The 22,060-nt window shown below is 36.2% G+C and overlaps 1 protein-coding gene across 2 annotated transcripts in view; it reads right to left on the bottom strand.

The window, feature by feature from the left end:
• Positions 1 to 20,556, bottom strand: part of ADAMTS6 (ADAM metallopeptidase with thrombospondin type 1 motif 6) — a 153,473-nt gene extending 132,917 nt beyond the window's left edge. Inside the window, exons 1-6 of one of the 2 annotated variants that reach the window (XM_086479195.1) lie at positions 20,460 to 20,556; positions 19,312 to 19,676; positions 11,604 to 11,772; positions 6,134 to 6,351; positions 5,500 to 5,583; positions 4,859 to 5,004 (exon numbers count right to left, since the gene is read on the bottom strand). In XM_086479195.1, coding sequence (XP_086335321.1) covers positions 4,859 to 5,004; positions 5,500 to 5,583; positions 6,134 to 6,351; positions 11,604 to 11,772; positions 19,312 to 19,676; positions 20,460 to 20,556 — 1,079 coding nt within the window. The remainder of the gene's footprint in view (positions 1 to 4,858; positions 5,005 to 5,499; positions 5,584 to 6,133; positions 6,352 to 11,603; positions 11,773 to 19,311; positions 19,677 to 20,459) is intronic. The other variant, XM_086479196.1, reaches the window with a different exon arrangement.
• Between the last annotated feature and the right edge of the window lie 1,504 nt (positions 20,557 to 22,060).

The following is a 22,060-nucleotide window of genomic DNA, read 5'->3' as shown; positions in this document are numbered from 1 at the left end:
ATCACAGTGCACATTGTGACCTCTGAAGTTTTGTGGTTTTAAGGTAAACTATTTAGACTCTTATTTCTTAGGGAGTTTCTGAAGAAACAAAAAGAGGAAGCAGGCTATGAAGGTTAAAATGAAGGTTAAAAAACCAATACCAGCAAATACACAAGAACTAACTTCAAAAGTTAAATAGATACTTCTGCACTGGGGGTGGGGTGCACAAGGCAGAATACACAGATACTCTCAAAACTTACACTGAGTCTTAAAATGACAAATCTGAGAACCCGAGATTGTGCTAAAAAGTGAGATTATCACATAGAATCAAGGAACGGTTTGGGTTGGAAGGGACCTTTAAAGGACATCTATTCCAACCCCCAGGCAGTGAGCAGGGACATCTTTAGCTAGATGAGGTTGCTCAGAGCCCTGTCCAACCTGACCTTGAATGTTTCCAGGGATGGGGCATCTACCACCTCTCTGGGCAGCCTGTTCCAGTGTTTCACTACCCTCATTGTAAAAAATTTCTTCCTTGTATCCCGTCAAAATCTACTCTCTTTTAGTTTGAAACCATTACCCCTTGTCCTGTCACAACAGACCCTGCTAAAAAGACTGTCACATCTTTCTTATAGGACCCCTTTAAGTACTGAAAGGCCACAATAAGGTCTCCCTGGATCCTTCTCTTCTCCAGGCTGAACAACCCCAACTCTCTCAGCCTGTCACCAGAGGAGAGGTGCTCCAGCCCCCTGATCGTCTTCATGGCCCTACTCTGGATATCCATGATGCAGGAATACAGGAACCAATTGCAAATATTAATTTTGTCTACCAAAATGATTGAGATAGGAGAAAAACTTGCACAATTCTCTTATTTTCATTAATTTGTAATATGAAAGAATATTAAGGATTCACTAGGTTTACCTGAAGTCAAAGTTACTTCATGTAAAAAAAGAAGACATTGTCTTAACAGCATTACACTATTAACCAACTTCATAATCAAAACCTGTCTGCTTAGTATTTTACTTTCACCTGCCCCTCAAGGACCCAATTTAGTTGATTACAGGATAAAATATTGAGGCCTGAGACTAAATATAGTCTCCAACAGAAAAAAACTAGGTGAAATTTCAAAGAGCAAGCACTACACAAATAAAAAAAAAAACAACCCACCAAAAAAAAACAGGTCTCATTGTTTTAGAACATTAATTCAGTCAGAGTCTTATCTTGAAGTTCACATTAAGCACTTAAGACTCAGAAAATATAAACAGAAGTACTGCAAATTAATAAAAGACGGCAAGAGCATAGTAACACACAAAACTTTTATCAGTGTTTTGGGTAATTGCTCTTGTTATACCAAATCACCCAATACTCCAAGACTGTAATAAGCCCTCTGTATAAAGGCCTATTAGCCACCCTTCGGTTCCCATTATAAGAAGGTATCTAGTCCTTACCAATTTCAGGGATGCTCAAAAGCTCCCCAGTAAAACTGAAGATGCTTCTGCTGACAATAGTATCAGGAAGTGTTCCTGCTAACTACCATTTTTATGCCTACAGCACAAGGTCTTGCAGCATTAGAGAAGCTAAACTAGTCTCAACACTCACCTTAGCAAGCTGAGAATGCACATTATTGATGCTACCTTACTTGTGCAAGTAATACAGCATTTACATCACCACGATTTTGCTCTCCTGACTGGGAATCAGGCTCTTACTTGGACCAGTCTCCTACCTGCCTTATTTTTTACTATCAGCTAAGTTTAATGCAATCCCCCTACCCAATTAGTAAAATAAGCACTCTGCAGACTGCGGGGTGCCTGCAGGACCACAACAGAGAAGCCCAAACACCAGACACACTGAATACAGGTAGGCTTTTGTCCAAAGATCAGCAGTCTAGCAGGCATGGTAGTGACTCCATGGGATTTATTAGATTAGCTTGGCATACCTCCACGTCAGTGAGGCTACCTGGTTTTAGCATACAGCTAGTTTAGGGTACAAAAGTCTGTGTACATCAGTCAAACTGGCACCCCTAGGGAATCAGCACCCTTAATACTGGTTTTTTCCCCACATCAGAGCATGTCATCTTTGAAAGTATCATGGAGGAAAACCATCTGTTGCTAAGAAAAGCTGAGATGCTGTCTTCCTTCACACGGATAAGGTAATGACTTCTTCTCTTAACAACTTCATCCCACTTTTCAGATAAAGATTGTTGTAGTTGCAAACTTAAATACGGTGCTAGGGCTAGGTAATATTTTCAAATACACCAATTACGAACTCAGAAATTTCATAACGTTGAACTGAAACTTCCCTACTTTCCATAAAATAGTAATACAAACAATGACCAAAAACGGTTCCAGTGTCAAAATCAACGAAAATGTAACTACCCCATACAAAGCAGAGTAGCATCAGTGGGATAGCTTCAAGAAACTGCTTTCAAAACACTATTACGGTGACTAAAAAAATTACTTAATACTTGGTAGTATAGGTACAAATTCCTTCAAGTAGAAGAGGTGATTAAAGACCTCTCCAACATGTTAGGAGTTTAAAGCACTGTTGCTATACCCTTCTCCTTCACATATAATTCATTAACTCTGGTTCATCAGGTGTGAGATCCAAAAAGAAAATGAAACAAGCACACTACCATCTCAGTAATTCATTTCATATTATCCACAGTTAATGGTTTTACGTATTTATACTAACACAGATTTATCTTTAGTCATTCCAACCTAAAAAAAGAGAAAAATCCGTTCTTCACATATGCTGATACATTTTACTAGTAAGAGCCAGGATAGCCGGCAGTTTCAGTAAAAGCCCGATTGATTCATTCAAATTGATTAGTGTAGCCTTCGGAATTATTCTTAGAAATTACGATTACTATAGTAAATAAATGAATACAAGCATTCTATTGTGAAAGCATGTACAACTGAACTTAAAAGTTCAGTGATGCTTTATAAAGGTAGGTGTTACTAGCCTGCAAATACTACATTGAGGCACTTTGTTGATTTAAAATATAGGTATATACTTACAAGTGTAACTTAGAAGCAAACGCAGAAGTTATTCAAATAAATCCTATGTCCTTTTTAAAAGCTAGCATACACAAGTCCTAAAGAAACTCTGTCCCATACTTACATAATTACAAAGCCCCCATAACGAAGAATAAAATAAGTCCTCAATATTTACTACTTCTTGCTGGAAAAAAAAAAAAAAAAAAATCGATGGGTATTATCCATGTTCTCTGAAAACTTGCTCCTTTTGCAGTTAAAGGTCTGCAAGTTAGCACTGAGTTAAGCCTTCATCTGGAACCCTGAACCGTCCATAACTATGCTGGGAACATCCTACCAGAACAGGGGAACCAGTACAGAATATACAGGAGTAAAATATCCTAAATCACAACACTGGAAGAAAATAAACAACCATGCTTTGCAGTGCCAGAATAACACCAACAAAACACCAAGTTATTCAGCCATTACAGTAAAAACATATTGTTGCCAAAGCAGCTTATATGTATATATTGAGGGGGCTTCAACTGACATAACCATACCACCTATGGATTTCACGTTTTCACTCACTGCCTAAATTATACCAGTAAAAGCTTGACGTGTAGCACAGTTGTAAAGATGTATTTAATTTCACATGTAAGTAGTCCTAGTGAAGGTATTAATTGTATGCAAAAAAAATTGTGCATAAACAAAGACCTTTGTGAAAAATCAACAACTTAGAACGTAACTGTATTTTATTTTTATTAGAGATTTAATATTATATCTTTAAACTTCTTGGTAATCACTCTGGAATTTAATCACTCTAATTGTTACTACGTAGTATTAATGACCACACGTAACAATCATACTTGAAATACGAATGCAAAAATACATGCAAGCGATTCATTAGCTTCTCTTTCCTCCCAAAACTAACTCGTTCTTTATACAAAACAAAATCAACAAAAACCACCCATCTCAAAAAAGTAGCCACTTTTACACAAAAAAAGATCCATTATTTTAATCACCATTTTAAAATTTCCTGCAGTGAACACAATGATTCCACAAACAGGTCACATACAAAGCAGTACAGAATTTGTCCTAGAAAGCAGAAACTATAATAAAAAGATTCTAATACAAATTAGTGCTGCTGCACCTGCTGCTATTTAAACAAAATGGAAAAGAATAAATAGTGCCCTTAAACAATTGGGAAACTGATCTCCTAATAAAGTGCAGTTGCCTACCCATAACCGCAAAGAACAAACAGGAATATGCCTATCAGGATTGCAAGACTACAGTGCAAGCTTTGCTGAATTTATCATAGTTACAGTGGAATAGAAGCAAACAAACAGGCATATGGCATATATGCAGGCTTCAAAACTACCTATTAAAATTGTCAGTTCTCATCTTAACTAAGCATAATAAATAAAACCAGCTACAGAACAGATTCTCACATTGCCTGAATCTGCAAGAACCTGGTTTTCAGCAGATATACTATTACAGTAGTTGAGGTTCTGGCTTGATATTCTTATTAAAAACATTATATATGGTTAACAAAACATTTTCCATACTGTTTTGTTCTCCATAATCTTATGAATTATTTTCAATTATAAGAGTATAAATTGTTCAATAGGATCCATCTGGAATACTTCGCATCGGCAATTACGAAGTGAAAATAACAGCAGAAGCAAGTAATTTGCAGATCTTACTTTTCCAAATTCTTACTCTATAGTTTAATAGTCTGATATATTTAAAAGAAGCCATCTGTTAATTTTCCTTCTCTTAAGATTACCTACTAATTATCTTGCTTTACAACTACCCTCTCTCTCTCTCTCTCGCTATATATATATATAAGGTAAGAACAAGAAAGCTACAGAAATAAAATAATATAAACACAATACTTATAATGACCATACCTAGTAATAAGAACCGCATTATCATGGTGGGCAATCCCATTTTCTGGAATGGTGTTTCCATCACTTTGGTGGGAGAGAATGGATTTCTGCCACTTACAGAAGCTATCGAGGGACTTGTCTGCATGGTGGTTTATCTCCAAGTTTGGCTGCAATACAACATGCATACCAGAAATGTTCCAAACAAATTACTAAGGTCAGTTGTTAAGCCTTTTGAAAACTAAAATGGGACTATAATTAGAAGCAGTGGTTTCTAGGAATAAACTCTTCTCACCAAATTTTATCTCTGTAAAATCTGACCCCAAGTTCAGCCGTGTATTAATGAACAGGCATTCTTTCTGCTCCAACTTTAATAATTATTATGTCAATACAAAAATATCAGAATATCAAAACATAGATCTAAAAATAAAACTGACATCCCTGAAGGTGTATTAATATTCACCTGAAGTAAGACAGATATCTTTGAGATGATACATGAGGAATATTCCTTTAAAATGTTTCATTTTGATTAAACTACTGAAAGATTACTAGATGGGTTTTGTGCTCAGAAGCAGCTAGTTCAAGCAATAATTAAATGAAATCTGTATTATACAATAACATAACTTTTATTTCAGGGATATAAAGTTTAGTACAATAGCTCTTACCTGATCTTCAGTGAGGACAATTAAACGTGTCACTATAATATTCACAACGTTTCCTAGACTGGAATCACGATAAAGTTTGGCAACCTGACCTCCAGAAAATAAGAAAAGGCACAAAGTCAGACAAGAAACACTACTTTATTTCCTAAACTGTTAAAAATTAACCCATTTGCTCACTCAATGCTATTTCATAATGTTAATTATCATTATCACCTGAGTAAGAGTTATTTTTGGACCAAAAATTACTATGAAGTAAACAAACTTTTTTGGGTCACACTTTTCAATCGAAACTGTTTATACCTTGTTTCATAATTCATTCAGCACAAGGAGTATTTAAATTGTTGACTTAAACAGAATAGAACTGCACAATCTGAAAGTAATTATATTAATTTAAAATTAAAGCAAAACAATTTAAAAGTGATCACAGCATACTTCTTGACAGAAACAGTACTGTTTTTTTCCCCACAATTTAGTTGAATTCAAATAGTTGAAACATTTGCCATATTTCAACTATTAATTCCTGCAAGCTGATACATGTTGTAAAGCATTATTCATGCCAATAAATACATACTTTACAGTTGCTCTATCATTTCAGTACATGCATATTGATACGAATACAGAGAGGGATGAAACTTACAATATTCATTACACTCAAAATATAGTGTTCAATGTCTTTGCGTCCATGGTATCCCACCATCATTTTGTCTGCTACTACCAGCGTTTCCACAAACCGTTCAAGGCTTACTGATCTCTTCTGTCGACTGTGACTACTTAACGTGTCATTGATTGGAAGTGAAGCTGGAAAAGCAGATGCATCACTCATCCACCAAGGTTTACCACTTCTTGTGAGGTCTTCTAGGAACCAAAAAAAATTAAGCACTTCAGAGGGGTCACTAGTAAAACTCATTCAAATGCAGCTGATTTATGTTGAGATTACCATCTCCAAGCTTCTAATGAGAAGTCTTTCTTGAGGCAAATAAAAAAAAAGATAATATCTTAAATATATTATTATTTTAAAAAACCTTATATAATGGAAAACCAACTTTATAATATTTGCAACTCTCCTTAACTTGACAGGATAATAAATCATCAATCTTGTCTTAACAGATCTGATTCTGCACCTTTATGTTAATACTAAAGATTAGTTATAATAAACCACAAGCACACTTCAGAATATTAAGGATAAGAACAAAACAGGTATAATATTTGGAAAAAACATACTGGAAAAAAAAAGAAATTAAGGTAAGAGGTATCAAAATATACTAAGGAATTAAAATGCTGGTAAGGCACCAAAAAAAGCTTCTTCCCTCCTGTGAAACTCTGCAATTATTAGGCAATTATGCTTACATGCCTAATAGTTTTCAGGCCAAATAAATTAATTTTCTCTTCAGGAAGCTATCAGATAACGTTTTATCTACCTTGTGAATTAACTATAATGTGAAGTTTAAAATGGCCTGATATGGGATAATTGCTATAGTTATTTTTAATACCAATTTTAATACAAATATGTTGATTCTTGTACTTGTTTCATGTAAATGCATAGAAAAAATTGCTTCCATGCAAGAAATTGATTATTAAAAATCCAAACAGCTGTAATTATCAGCAGAACGAACATTATGAATTTACTCTGAATTCGAATTCCTGTCCTGTGGACAAAATTGAACCTGCCCTTTCGCGCAAAACTGGCATTTTTGTGTGTATTAAATATCCCTCTTCCACAAAGGCCCGCACAGATATCAACCTGAAGTTTATCAAAGTATATTACTAGTCTGGTTTTACCTAAGTAGGATTTCAAAATATCTAAGGTATTCTTGCTAGTTATGGATGAATATAAGAACGTTAAAAGTTAGATATATTTGTAATTGTCTGAACAGGACTGCTTAAGTGAGCAATTTCTGAGATGCATCCTTACCTCTACTAAAATGAGTTCAGCTGAGGATGAGCTGAGATAGGACCAGTACCTTCCGTGAAAAAGCAATGCTTTATGCAAATCAACTAAGCATGCTATTTTCAAAGAGCAATAACTACACCACAAAGAATGTACATTCAGGTCAAAGCCAGGAATACGAAACTGCAGCATTCCTACCGTTGAAGTGTTCCATAATTTTTGAGGCCACAGTGTTGGCTTTAAAAGGTGCATATTTGAGAAAAGTCAAAAGTTGAAAAAGTGCCGATAATAAAATTGTCCTCATTCTGCAATGGGTATTATCCAGTCTAAAAAACTGTATTAAGTATTAAAGCCTGTTGAGGATTCTCTAATGAATACCAAGCTTTTTCCTGTTTTTCATCTCTATTATAGGAAATTCAAAGTTGCTTTAACTGTTCAAAGATTTTCATCTCACTTAAGCAGTGATTTAGGAACGTCTGGAATTTTCTCTGATAGCTTCTGCACTAAAATTTTTAAAAATCCACTCTCAATTTTCAGACAACAATTGGTGATGTCAGAGTTTCTGATGCTCTTAAATTGCTAGAAATACTTTAGAAATGCAATACTGTTTCCACACTCATTCATATTTTCACTCAAAGATGCAAATCTATTCTAAACATTTGAAAAATGATGAGCTCATGCAGAAAACCTTCAGAGAAAAAAGAAAATATTATTTTGGACTCATCTCGATAGAGTCTTTCAAACAAAAGTCTCAGAAGATTTCACAAAAACAAACATTTCTCCTTTTCTTATCAGATGAGAAGCTTAGGCTTCAGCTGGTCTCAGAGTAACGGGAAAGCTGGAAACAATCCCAATTATTTAGGCTTACACTCCAGGATCTACCAATTCTTATGATGCTTTACTCTAAAAATGCTAAATAATGCTAAATGAATTTTCTCCAAAAAGCTAAACCACATCAATAGAAGTTTGCAATATATTTAACAAAAATAGTTCTGTGGCAAGCTATGTCATTTTTCCACCATATTCCTAGATTAAAAAAGAAAAAAAAATAATTTCATTAACATCAAACATAGCTATCAGGAAGTAAAAAAAAAAAAGGGGGGGCAAAAACTGAAAGAAAAAAAACACACAAAAGAACAATGTGATTAACCCCAAAGTAAATATTACGAAAGGAGGGAATTAAGTTTTAAACTGCAACTGAAAAGAAATCCAACCCTGTGTAGACATGGAGTTCACAACTATGGTACGCAAGTTTCCCTAAGTCAGTCCTCTAAAGACATTAGGTGGGGGTAACGGAGGAGAGAGAGAAGAGAACACAAACACAAACAGAAAAAGATCTCAAAATGCAACAGAAAGCTACTTATGTAAGATGCAACTATGACAATATTTTTAAGTGAAGTATTACGTGCTGCTTTTTTCTAACTATTTTAACATCATCATTTAATGTATATAAAAGCATTTTTTTCATTTTAGAACACATCGACTGTAAAGTCTGTTACCAGTAAAACCACTACATAAAGCAGCAAATAGTCTGTCACTCTGCAGCTTTCATATGTCAACTTTTCTTGTTTCTCAATCGTATCCAAACACAGCATTCTGGAAGATAACCCAACGGTCTCAAATCCTATCGAAGCAACTGGAAGTTGACATTGGTCAACTTCTTACCAAGGCCTTAATGATTTCAGTTATACTTAATAAAACATAGTTAAGTTGATGACAATACATACATGAAATTGTAAATTAACATTTTTTATTTTTTAAACATTCTTATGTCTAACTGCTTAAAATTCAATTTAGTTTATGAAAATCTATCCCATGTTCTTATCCGATTCTCCCTGCCTCTCCAATTCTTCTGTTGTATTGGCTACCATAATTCTACTATCTACTATGAAGCAGTCAATCACTTGCTTATCCCAGCCAGTTTTGATCATTCTTTCACTGAACTACCCACCCCACTTCCTATCAACTACTGCAGTTTTTCTCAGAAAGGTCAGAAATAATACTCCTCTTGACTCTGTCAACACTTTAAAGCCTTGACCACTTCCCTGATACAGAACACATACATGGTAAATTTAGGTCTAGATTACAGGAGGGTAAACTTGCCAGACCGTGAACAGTGGCACAGCTACACAAGCAGATTCCTCGCAGAAGATTATACTGGCAAAACTGTTCTGAACGTAAAGCTAAAAATCAGTCTCCAGACAAAAATTATATACCACCAAAAGGCAGCTACAGGTTTGTTACGACTGCATTTTAAAAGACAAAATTGGACTGATGAAAACTTCCAAAACCAGTCAAATGCCCCAAAGACTACCATAAACCCGGCTCTAGTCCTAGGATCTGAAAGCTGTGAAACTCAAAACTAATTTATTATTTTACTTTTTACGTATTCTGGGGATGCTCTCAATGCAATGTCTTTGGGCAGCAGTGCTCAGAAAATGAGTTTTAAAGGTTTTGGTACCCCTGAGGAGAACATGAAAACAGGATACCATTTGGAAAAGTAAAACCTTGACGTTTTGGGGGAGAGGAAATTTTTTCAGAAATCTTCATGGAGTGGAAGTAGTATAGAGAACAACAGGAAAAGAATAAACTGAGATGAATGAGCATGATAGTAGTTACAGGGTTGTAAAAAGCAGTACTTTATTTTAATAATCAAGGACTTCAGGATGTGACAAATATGAAAGCTCAGGAAAAGCACAGAAGCTTCCAAGGACAAAGGCAGCATCAAATACGCAAAGAAATAAATGCTACAGATTACTGCATGTTTCACAAAAAATGCACACAAGATGTGCCACTCTGATCAACCCATGACCCATATGACAGATACCACCAGAACGACTGAATGCAATCTAACTGAAATAGCTGCCACTGCTTCATCCTCACTTGGAGGAGAATGACTTCCTAAGCACTAATCTAAACAGTAACATCTGACAGAGGCCCATATCCTTTGTTTTTCTAGGAATATAATAATGGTAAAAATTACATCATCCTACATTTCATAATCCTTCCACTTATTTCCAGAGGCTTAAGTGACAGCTTTCCCTACAAAATGAATATACATTAGTACTCTTATTGTACAATTAGTTAGCAGGCAGTAATAGTTAAGAGACTTGTTTTGCAGTATTAGAAGCATGTAGATGGAATAATGCTTCCAAACTAAAACAGAAGTTGCATACCTAAAGCCTGACATTCCCTAAACACAGTTAACTGAAACACTCAGGAAAAACGGTCTCCCAAGCATGGGCTTTGTAGACAAACTGTACTGTAAGTTTAGTCAGCTGGGGTTGTTAAAAGTTACAATATCCAAAAGAAAGTGAAATAAGTTACATCAATGAATAGTGATACTATTTTAAGATTAGTATTTGTCAGCCTGCCCAGTGCATTGTATCTCATGGAATACAACTGCCCAGGACCAAACTTTCAAGAACAAGCTATTTCTGAGATATAAACAAAAGACAAGGTTAGAACATTTTTTTCTATTATGTGAAAAAGCTGTTATTTTACTGCTGTAAAATAATTTGTCAGATTTACTCCATGCTGTCTTCAAGAAGTTAGTTCTCAGCTTCAGTTTAAGCAAGTGAAAATCATGTCAAAGCGTTCTTGAAAAGTGTATTTGTGGAAGTTAAAACTGCTTTACAAGGAAAATACCTCTCAATCAAAACTATATAATCCTTCCCACAAGGCACCTGTAAATCACGTATTTGACTGCTATGGAATAACGTTAACCCACTGAACCAAAAGCCAGTATCAAAACATTGTAAGCCCCCATAAATGAGAAAGATGTGGACTCCATTTCCAAATGTATTACTAATCATAATACTAACACATTTATTGCATGTCAAGTTTCCTCAAATGAGACGGAACACTCACTAAGCATTGAGCTGTAATACTTAGTCACTCAATCATGCTTTCCAATTGGAGAACAAAGTACTTTATAGCACATTTTGAGGAACCCTGTGCTCATTACTACCACTGTGCACAACACAGGCATAAAACAAGACTTTTCTGAGTGTCTCAGTTTTTGAAAGACACTATACTCTCGATTTGAATCTGAAAAAAAAAAAAGCAAAACTATTTTTCAACAGGATACATTGCATCACCCAAAAGGAGGATTCTCATGGCTACATTCTCCATTGTGTCTTACATGTGAACTAAGCAAGATTTTAAAATACACCTTGAGTTATAATTTTTAAAAGGAATGAGAGTCGTATTCATTTACCTGAGACTCCACAGTGGCTGTGATCATAGAGATGTTGCTTGTGCATGGTAGATTTTTTATATATAACATGAGGATGACCGTTCTCATAATTAAAGTTACTAGAATCTTCTGTTATATTCCTTAAAGGCTCAATAAAATACTCTTCATCTTCTGTAGCAATGACTCCATGCTTAAAGAAGAAAATACAAAAATAAAAACTTGCAAAAGACAATACAAAACTCATATTAAAAAGCTTAACTTTAAAAAACATTTTAAATGAAGAAATTCACAACTATAAGCTGACACAGAAAACAATGCATGAGCCAGCTCTACTCCACTGATTTTAGTGGGAGCAGGAGTAAGCGCCTATAAGCAACACAATGAGAAAAAGAATAAAAATATCATCGCCCTATTTCTGGAGTTCTTTCCCATCATTTTTGGTGGATGTGGTAAGAAAGCAAGATATATTCCTGGTATATGACAAATAATCACTTCACAGAGATGTTCCAAAACTACATGAGTCACATCCCTTAAAACTGATGCCAAGCCAAAATGGCACTGCTCAAATGGTGAGACCCTCTACGATGCCACACAGGTAGATGCTTAAAGCCACATACTGCATGAAGGATTAATTTTAGAACACATATTCAGGGAAACCATTCAGCATTTTACATCCAGATGTTTAATTCCAAAACTGCCTAGTTATTAAAATCAAATTATTAATATTAACTTAGGATACACTATCTAAAAAGCACTTATTCCTTAAAAGCTCTTGCCACAAATCTGGCAAATATGAGTTATTGCAGAATGTGCACTAGACCTCATTCTCTGTAACAAATCAACATTTTTTTTCCTCATACTGCAGTGCAGAATAGTAGATATTCTATTTTCATAACTTTCACATTTGTGAACTCAGCTTCTTCCAAACAGGAAGTGGTTTATGGAAGAAAGGGGAGAGATTTCAGGCCAACTACGCAATTTCCTGAACCTTCAGCAATTAAAACTGAACTTTAGCAGAAAATCCAGTTTGGGGATCCTTTTGGATATAAAAATATTGGGGAGTAAGTCCTGGCAGACTCCTACACCATTTATTTGCTAAATAAAAGATTCTGGTACCCTTATCTAGAAAATTCTGAATGTAAGAACTTTCCACACTGGGAGAAAGAGGTACTCATTAGGTAGAAGACTGGAAGAAGGAACCTCTGCATTCATATCCTGAACCGATGAACTACAAATTTCTACCACGCTTTTGATCTGTAAAGCAAACGCTATGCATAAGCCTTTTTTTAAAGAGGTTATTTTTTTCCTCTGATGAGACCTCTATTACCAGCCATAAGACCACTTGCTCCATATCAGCTCTAAATATCCTAAAGCTGTTTCTAAGATCAGGGCTTGCCATCCTACTCTTGGTCAAAACTGTCATCCTGCTGTTGTTTTGTACATCAAGTGCCTGCTGTTCTTCACTCCTTGAATAACAGAGTTTCAGTAACAACATAAAACTTACAAAATAAAAAAATCAGAAAGAACAGTGTTTTCCAAATATATTCCTGTTGTTAAGTTTTGAAAATATATGCATGGACACACTGCAGCTTTCAATTACACTTTCCTTACACAGTGACAATAACAGTAAGTGCTCCTCTTCGGTGGTATTTTTCATTATGAACTCTATTTACTCACGAAGGTAGTAACATGAGGGTCTATATTCACCTGGAAGATGCTGGTATCAAATTCCTCTCACAATGCTTTCTTGTCACTTGGAGTATAAGGTTTTACCAGAAAATAAATCATTTACTGGTACAGTGCTGCTTAAATAGTATTGAAAATATAAAGCAAATTTTAACTGGGTTTGACAGATGTGTAGGAAGAACCCTGACAGTCTGGACTGCAGCCAGTCTGGATGTCAGACATCTGGGTTCAAGTGAATCCTGAGCCATTATAAGCTCTGGTATTATGTTCCCACAGGAAGTGAGTTCTGCAGAGTGGTTCTGGACAACACCATCAAGCTGTCCGCTTCATGCCAAGCCTGAGGTGACTGAGGTACCATCCAACCTGTGGCTCTATCTCTGCAACGGACTGGGTCTTAAGTTAAATCTGATTACCCCACAGCATCAGTACAGACTTCATGTTTGTACCTAAGTCCATCCAGGTTAACAAGTCTAAGCATGAATGAAATGTTTATATCAGATACTGAAACTGATAGTTTTAAGCAGTGAGATGACCTTAGTGGGAGTGAGTCAGTTCAGATGCCATAAACAACACTTAATTGCAGTATTAATTCTCTGTACACATTGTGTATCTGCAGGAGCAAATACACAAAAACTATTATGAATGTCTGCAAACTATGATTACAGTTCCTTCAGGTACCAGCAGTGAAAATTGTTAGCAGAGTATCAGATTTTTCCTAAACCTAGCTGACAACTGAGTTCATCTGCCTGAACACTATAATGGTTTAAGAAAAGAGATTTTAATAACATTTAGTTGAGGAACAGCAAATAAATTTTAACTTATACCTACCACCAGGTAGTCAGAACATGTAGGTGGTCAGCTGCTGCAGCTAGCCAAGCAATTTGATAAACAATGTAAAAGCACTGTGTATGCCCTTCACATAAGGCCAGCATACATCTATCATTTTAAATCTAACACACTAAATGTCCTTCCAACATTAAACTGATGAAAGTGGTCTCATTGAACTGCAGTGACTGATTTTTAACAAGCACTTTGAATTCTACATAAAAAAAGTACCTAAGTCAGTGGCAACCAGCATTTCTTCTAATTATAAGTTTAGAAAACTCATGTGGCTAGAAATATTTCCATTTTACATGCACTCAGCAACGACTGATTAATAAATAGTGGGAATTATGCTATTATATCCAAACCAACATTCTGAACCCTGTTTTTGGCTTATAATCTACTATTTGCGCAAAACACAATTTCAGCTGAAACAGGAGACTGAAATAATACCCTTCTGAAGCCTTAAAAGGAATTACCTTTCTTTTAGTTCTGCTATAGGATTTGCATAGTTTGTAAATTAAACTTCTGCTCCAAAGCACAAGAAATATCATTAAGACATAAGAATGACTAGCAAAAGGTTTTGACAAAATACCATAAATTTAAGAAACAAGCTGAATGCCCCAAGTAGGTTACTACAAGCAACATTCCCAAGATTATTATCTAAAACAGATTGTTTGAGGTCCTGTGTGATCCAACCCCACCACAGACTGCCAACTCCTGCTAACATATATAAGGTCTGGATCCAGCAGTTTGACATGCTCAGACAAATCTGTGAACCCATATGGAGTTCCCCTGAATTTGTGAAAAGGAATCTTTTTCTGTCAGGTTGTCCAGCTGGGTCTTTAACCTCCTTCAGACAGGGAATGTCCATCAGTAACAGAAGCAAACTGAATTACGGAGGACAAGTAAGTCCATGCCTTTTTCACACAGTACTGCTCTTTTACAATTTCCCCACGCTTTGAATCTTTCTAGACTTTATGCTGTATCCTTTCTTAATATAAAGTAGTTGAAATGGAAACTTCTGAAAATGTGTCAGTGTTGTCCAGTACGTCTACAGCTGGCTATACACTTCAGTGCGGTTTTATAATTGAGGAACAAATTGCATTGGCTTACTGTGTTCTTAAAGATGAAAAAAATAGTGATCTGATGTGAGACAGCACATCACGAAATCTAACAAGACACTTGGAAACTAGGATATGGAGAGCTTATATGATTTCCTGAATAATAAATTTATACTGCAAATACATATTAGTACCAGAGAACTCCAAAGACACTGATCTAGAACACTAAATCCTTTTCAATATCATTTGTGATCTTAATAAATTATTTTATAAATTAGACATTATTTTACATAAGATTCCAAAATACCAATCTAGATGCAATTTATAATCTATAAAAGTAGATGTATTTTTTATGGTAGAATCAGCTTTCAAATGAGCCAATTTTAAAAGGATATGAATAATTTATACATATATGACTTCAGGAACACACAAAACAAACGTGAAGTCTTCCAGCAAAATAATTCCTTCTTTAACCAAACAAGGTCATGCTTTTAGCCACATCCTACTTCTGGCATCTTCTTTGCCATTTCTCTTTGGATGATGACATCTGTGCTACCCAGCACAAATGTTACTCCGCACGGAACTTCACACTCCATGGAAATACCTGGCCTTTTACACTAAACATTTCCTTGGAACCACGGTAGCCTCAAAATGTGATTTAACCTCTCATTCACTTTCCACATATTAAGTATTTCCCACTTTTCAGCTCAAAATGAGAAAATCCACTACTGTGGAAAACTTGTCTGAGCACTCAGTTAAGAGCTTTGACACCTGGCAGAGGACAGAGGTGGGCGAGAAAGCAAAAAGGCTGGTTTCTGCTCAATTCCACTACTATGAGTTCCACAATGTTTCTTCTTTAAGACTTGTTCCCCTCAGAATTAAGACAAACTTCTTTCCCTTGAGGTGAAGTTCTTCTCTCTTCAGCCAGTCTACCACTGTTTCTTCTCTTCTTTCCTTCAGTATTACATAGCTTAGGCAATGCCTCAGCCTTGCATTCAACATCGAAAGGCCCCAAAATGCCACTTGTTCCAGGCTCTTTCATGAGAAGTCCAAACCTGCAATCCACCCACGAATGTAACATCTAAAGTAAATACAAGTTTGGAAGCCAGCAAGCCTGCTGGACAAGACCTTCAATTTCCTCACATGACTGCTCACCAGATTATAGAGCTTTCCTCATAACTTCAGACAATTTACAGCATAATCAGGGCCCAGCAGATGGAAACTGCTGGAATGAAACTTCAGTAAGTAGCAGTATGTAATTCTGGTGCACTTGTGTAGTTAAGTTAAGCAGTAAGTTAATTTCTGACTCTTACAACTTGGTAATGAGAAATACAGGAGAGGCTGAAACAGGAAACAGTGACAGGGAAATTAACTTACTGCTCATCAGTTTCATTATAATGAAACTGAGAGAAAGCCTTCCTTGCACTAGAACTCATCTCAGATATTACAAGTGTTCTTTAAAGTCATACAACGTACATTAATTAGATCATGGTCTCACCTGACCCCCCTCAGTAACTAAACAGAGTAACTCAAAATATTCACTAAGGGGAAGAAATTTGACTCATTTGGCAATACTGAAGCCTAACAGGACAACTGGAATAAATGGAATGCTTAAATTTTGCTTATGAGCAACACTCACTGTTAAAGATTACTACTTGTTTTACAGTTTAACTTAAAATGACTGGCTTTGAGAAATCAAGAACTATGCAGAAGTGTCTGGCAGTCTCTTACAAACCAACAATCAGACTTGAAAATCCAACAAATGCCTTAAGCATGACATTCTGAACAATCACTAATTCTAAAACAAGTAATATTGTCTTCAATATTCACTGCCAATTGCTTTATTAAACATGTTCTAACCAGCAGCTGTATAACAAAATACTCTTCAGTAGGAATCATCATTTAAAAATAACTCTGGGATGGATTCATTTGAATGGAGTGGTAACTCCCACACTCAGTGCTCTGGAAGGCCCTGCCAACACCAGATGACAGAGGAGATTCTGTACAGTAGAGGATGCAAGCCTACCGCTAAACCCCTCTGCAGGACTCCTGCCTAAGAACATGTCTTGTGCCACCCCGACACTCCTCCTGGAGCATGACAGGAGCCTCACATGCGCTTGTGACTTCCTAGGAGATGCAGTGGACATCTGACACTTGCAGTCTCAAGTAAGAGGCATGACCACGAAGAACTCCAGAGTGACAGTCATGGTGTGCCCCAAGACTGGCTTAAGGCTGCCTTAATAATCTAGAAGAATTCCATACACGTCGATGACAACTAAATGCACTGAAGATGACAATTTAACTGGGAAGCACTCCACATTGCAGTTAACTGACAAACACTAAGTTAACATACTAGTTCTTAGAACCACAGCACAACAGGCAGCTTCAGCAAAACAGCAACGGCTGAGAGCAGAGGGAAAACACGCAGCAATGGGAACACTAAGTGTCACCTCAGGGTGTGAGGCACAGAAGGAAAAAAGATTCTGCTTCACCATGGCACCTTCCACGCTGCTAAATTCTTTGAAGAAAAGAAGTGCCATGAGGAGCGAAAGATGGGCAAAGCTGATAGGAAAACATGGACTTTTTCCTGCTTCATCCCACTCTTGTTTTTCTAATATGAAAGGAAAACAAGAGCCGGCTAAAGCAAGAGCAGGTGTTCTTGGCTCACTCCCTGGACAAGGTCAGAGAGGAACCAAAATGGGAAGACCATGGCACTGACTGCAGGCTCCAAGGGGGTGAACCAGTCTGTGCCTCAACTGGCAGAAACTCTGGAGATAGAGGCATGCAGCCTCTTTTAAAGGAGTGAGTCCTGAAAGCAGGGATTTGGTCTCCAGTTATTTTCAGCTGAAAAGAACTCAGAAGAAAAATGATCACGTATATCAGTTTAAAAACTTAAATAACTGTGTCAAAAAACATATTATAAGGGAGCTGAAAAGTCAAAGTGAAAATTGTACTCAATTCAGACCTATCCACTATACAAGTCTGCACTAACCAAACTGGGACACCACACTCAATGGAACACCACTTTAACTGCATTTCTTTGAAAGTGTTCACTTAGCACTGGAAATCCCCATTAAATTCTTTTTTGTCAAGAGTACTCCAAAATGTAAACCTAGACTGTATCAGGGATATCACAAGCAGCTAGGTGGAATGCAACCTATCCAGGTCTGAAGCAGCTGGCTTTTGTTTGTAAGTAACATCCCAAGATGCATTATTGAATAGCACTTCCAAGGATAAACAAGAATTAGTTTAACAAGTCTGTGTAATCTTTTTTTTTTTCCCTTAGCAATTAGTTAGATCTGTCTATTCCTAACAAGAAGACTGATCAGTGTTCTACTGCAACTAAAACCAGAATGCATAACCGTAATATTTTTACTAGAGAAATTACTGGCCCTTGATTTAGTATTTCCTAGTCATGCCCTTCTATTTCAGTATTTTTTTACTCAATAGTCTGGTTTTTAATTTTTCCCTTTTGCTTTCTAATTTCTGTTGGGAATAAGGAAAGCTTTTTCCCATGCAAGTGCTACCATCATGTGATTTCTAATCCTACTTTTAAATACAACTGTTCACAATTTGTAAGCAAAATATTTCTAAAAAAAAAGTAAATAATTGCTTTCTGATGCTGGTACTTGCAAAGGATCTACTTCCCTCTTCACTCTTTCAATTTATAGCAATGACGACTATTACACCACACAATTCCTCTTCTCCGTTTTTTACTCAAAGTTTCTAAACCCAAACTCACAAGGACAACAAGCGGGTGTTCAGTTCAATCGATGTCTCTCTGGAAAGATTCAGCATCTTAAAGGATCCACTGTTTGCTCCTTCCTGCAAACTTGAGCTTGCAACATTTTTATAACCTGTAAGGACCTCAGCACAGACCTAATCTTGCAGCCCTAGTGCAGACACTGTAAACACTGAAAATGTTGCCTGCTAAAGGACTACAGAATTGGGTCTTAGTACTTACAATTAAGCTTGAAATATTGATGACTACTTTTCCCCAGTACCCAGATTAGGTTTTAGGGGTTTTCTGCACCTTCCTGTCTGCTTGCTTCCTGCAAGGACTCAAAAAAACTGAAAGATATGCCAATTAAGTTCTCCTTCTGTAGTTTAACAGGGACAAGCACACTATTATACTAGAACATGTAATGTGCACTTACCAGACCATTGCAGTTGCTTAAGGCCACTTTAGTTGTACTGTGTTGGTCTTGCAAATATCCTGTGTAATGACAGTGGTCTAAAAAATCGTGCTTCCATTGCGGTCCATCTTTCCCCCAGTATTCTACTGTAAAATGTCTGGACACCAAATCTGTGTTGAGAGTCAGGTTTAAATGAAAGTGCTTGCCATAGGCAGAAAGTTTAAAAAATAATTTAGATGCTGCCAGTTCTTGGTCATAAGGGTCTGTGCTCCTCCTCCTTCTTGAGGGTTTAGCATTTTTCACAGTAAAGCTGAGGAAGGCTCCATTTTGATCAACCCTTATTGGGATTGTTAGTTGGTAGTGTTCAAGGTAAGACAGGAATTCCTCTTTGTAATCACAAGGTAAGACAGTCCAGGGAGTGGGCATAGAAGAGAAGAAAATATAACAGGAAACAATAAACAATACTCGGCTAAATCTCACCACCCTCACGAGTAAAAGTCATTTGCAGGTAAACGCGAGATGTAGCGTTTTACTAAATAAAATAAAATGGTTTTTTCTTTATTTTTCAGTCAAGAAAACGTGTTCAGTTTCCTATTAACTTGATGTTACTGGAAATAAGAAAAGTTTTCAACTACACATCTTTTCCTATTTACCCAAAATACGTAAACATTTGGGGCTAAATTCTAATGTAAGAAGGACACATTCTTCCCAGTGACACCATTCAAAGACAAAAGCTATTAGATCCACCTGCAAGAATAAAAACAGTAATAAAGAAAAGTATAATACTGTAAAAACATGTAAACATTTCAATGAAATCTTCATTTCATTGAAAACCTATAAACATTAATAGATCAAAGTAAGATTAGATCCTTACTTCCTCATCTAAAAACATGTTACTGTTATTATGGCAAGTCTCTAAATTATTATCAAGTACAAAATTTTACTAGATTTAATTTGCAAGGCTTTGCTATAGTTAAAGACAGACAGAAAGAAATTTAAAAATGTAACCAGATTTGCTGTATTTAAACTTCCATGACAATGAATCATGACAAAACTAAGAGCAGAGCCCATATGATCTCATGAATTACATAAACATGATTAGGAAAGTACTACCCAAATGCAATGCAAAAATAGATGCTTCTTGTCAGCTACAAAAGTCAGACCCCTACCTTGAGAACTATATGAAAGCCTGTTGTCACTGTGAAATTCTGATGAAACCACGACTAGGCTCAAAATCCATGTCCACGTCTTCCAAAAAATTTCCATAATTTAGGAAAAGAGAAAGCGTGGGGTTTTTTTTTCCCCTCCTCCTCTTTGGAGAGCTACCTGTGTGCTATAAAGTTAACTCCACTCCAGAATCGCACCATAACAGGTATATTTATTTTATACTACTTCCAAAATAACTACTGGACGTTCCACTTTTCGACAGGTATTCTTTTCCAACAACCTGTACCTTCTTCTATATCTGCAGTCATTTTCTCAATTCTGAATAAGCATCTGTAAGATTCCTTAAGATATCAGTAAGACGTTAGACTGGATAGTTAACTGAACTTGCTCCATTTCTTCACCTGAAAAACAAAAGAAAATGAGTCAAGGAAAATTCTTTCTACTCAAGCAGATCTACACTGCAAAACACTAAGCCATCACAGTGAACTACGCAATGTAACATTTTGAAATAATATAAAACATTGTCACTTTCACAGTCCAAGGTTACAATCTTACAAAACCCATGAATTGTCATTAACCTTGAACACCGGATCCATGCTTAAGATGCACATATTGACTTTATGTTAAATAGGCGTAAGGATTCATAAAACTAAAGGTTTCTTGTTGCTCAAATACTGTGTTCAGACTTGTTCCAGCTATAATCAATGCTATGCACTCATTGATTTTAGCAGTAAATAATCAGACCCAATACTCTACTAGACAAAAGAAGAACCCGGGAAAGAATCCAGAGTACAGTTATCTGATCTTTCTGCAGCATGTATTTTGTTATTACTTGGACCTGGGTTCTGCTTATGCAGGCGGAATTCTCATTCACTTAAACGGGAATGCTGCACGTTCTAATACCAAAGAACGAATTTCAGTATCCAAAGCTATTAATCATACACATTCTAATTTTTCAAATACTCATTGTCAAAAATGTTTTGTATATAAGTTAACTACAATTTGATGTAGTAGAATATATTTTTATTTTCATTTTGCAGGTCTTGGGATTGAGCAAATAACATGTTACTTTCCCCCTCCCCTTTTTTTTTTTTTTTTTTTTTTTTTTGCATTTAAAATACTATTACAGTGATACTAAAAAGCAGCTCTAGCTGCGGCCAGGGATTAAATGGAAGATCTATACACTCAACTAACAGTCCAGCATCGTGGGACACCAAAGCACGTGTTGTGTCAGCTGGTACTAATCAGTCCCCTTAAAAGCACTCTCAGCACACCTGCGCATGGAGCAAACTGCTGAGGCAGACAATGGAGAAAAAGAACACCTAAGAAGGGAAAAATGTTTAAAAATGTCTTTGCAAAAGCATATAGAGTCATTTACACATGCACCAGATAAATTTGCGTTCCTAAAATTCTGGGAATTATTTACAACATTAATTCCAACAAGGAAAAGCCCTGCAGTCAGTGGATTGTTCGTAAAGGTTAAAGAGTTGTAGCATATCATCTCAAGAAAAAGCAACATCATGCAAATCCTATTTACTAACATCACAGTTAATATTATGAAACTTCTTAGCCAGTTTGAAACACATCTAATTATTACTGTGTA

Source organism: Leptosomus discolor, chromosome Z (assembly GCF_034619465.1).
Source record: "Leptosomus discolor isolate bLepDis1 chromosome Z, bLepDis1.hap2, whole genome shotgun sequence".
Lineage (NCBI taxonomy): Eukaryota > Metazoa > Chordata > Aves > Leptosomiformes > Leptosomidae > Leptosomus > Leptosomus discolor.
The sequence above is the reverse complement of the archived record's forward strand: the minus strand, read 5'-3'. Positions and strand labels throughout refer to the sequence as shown.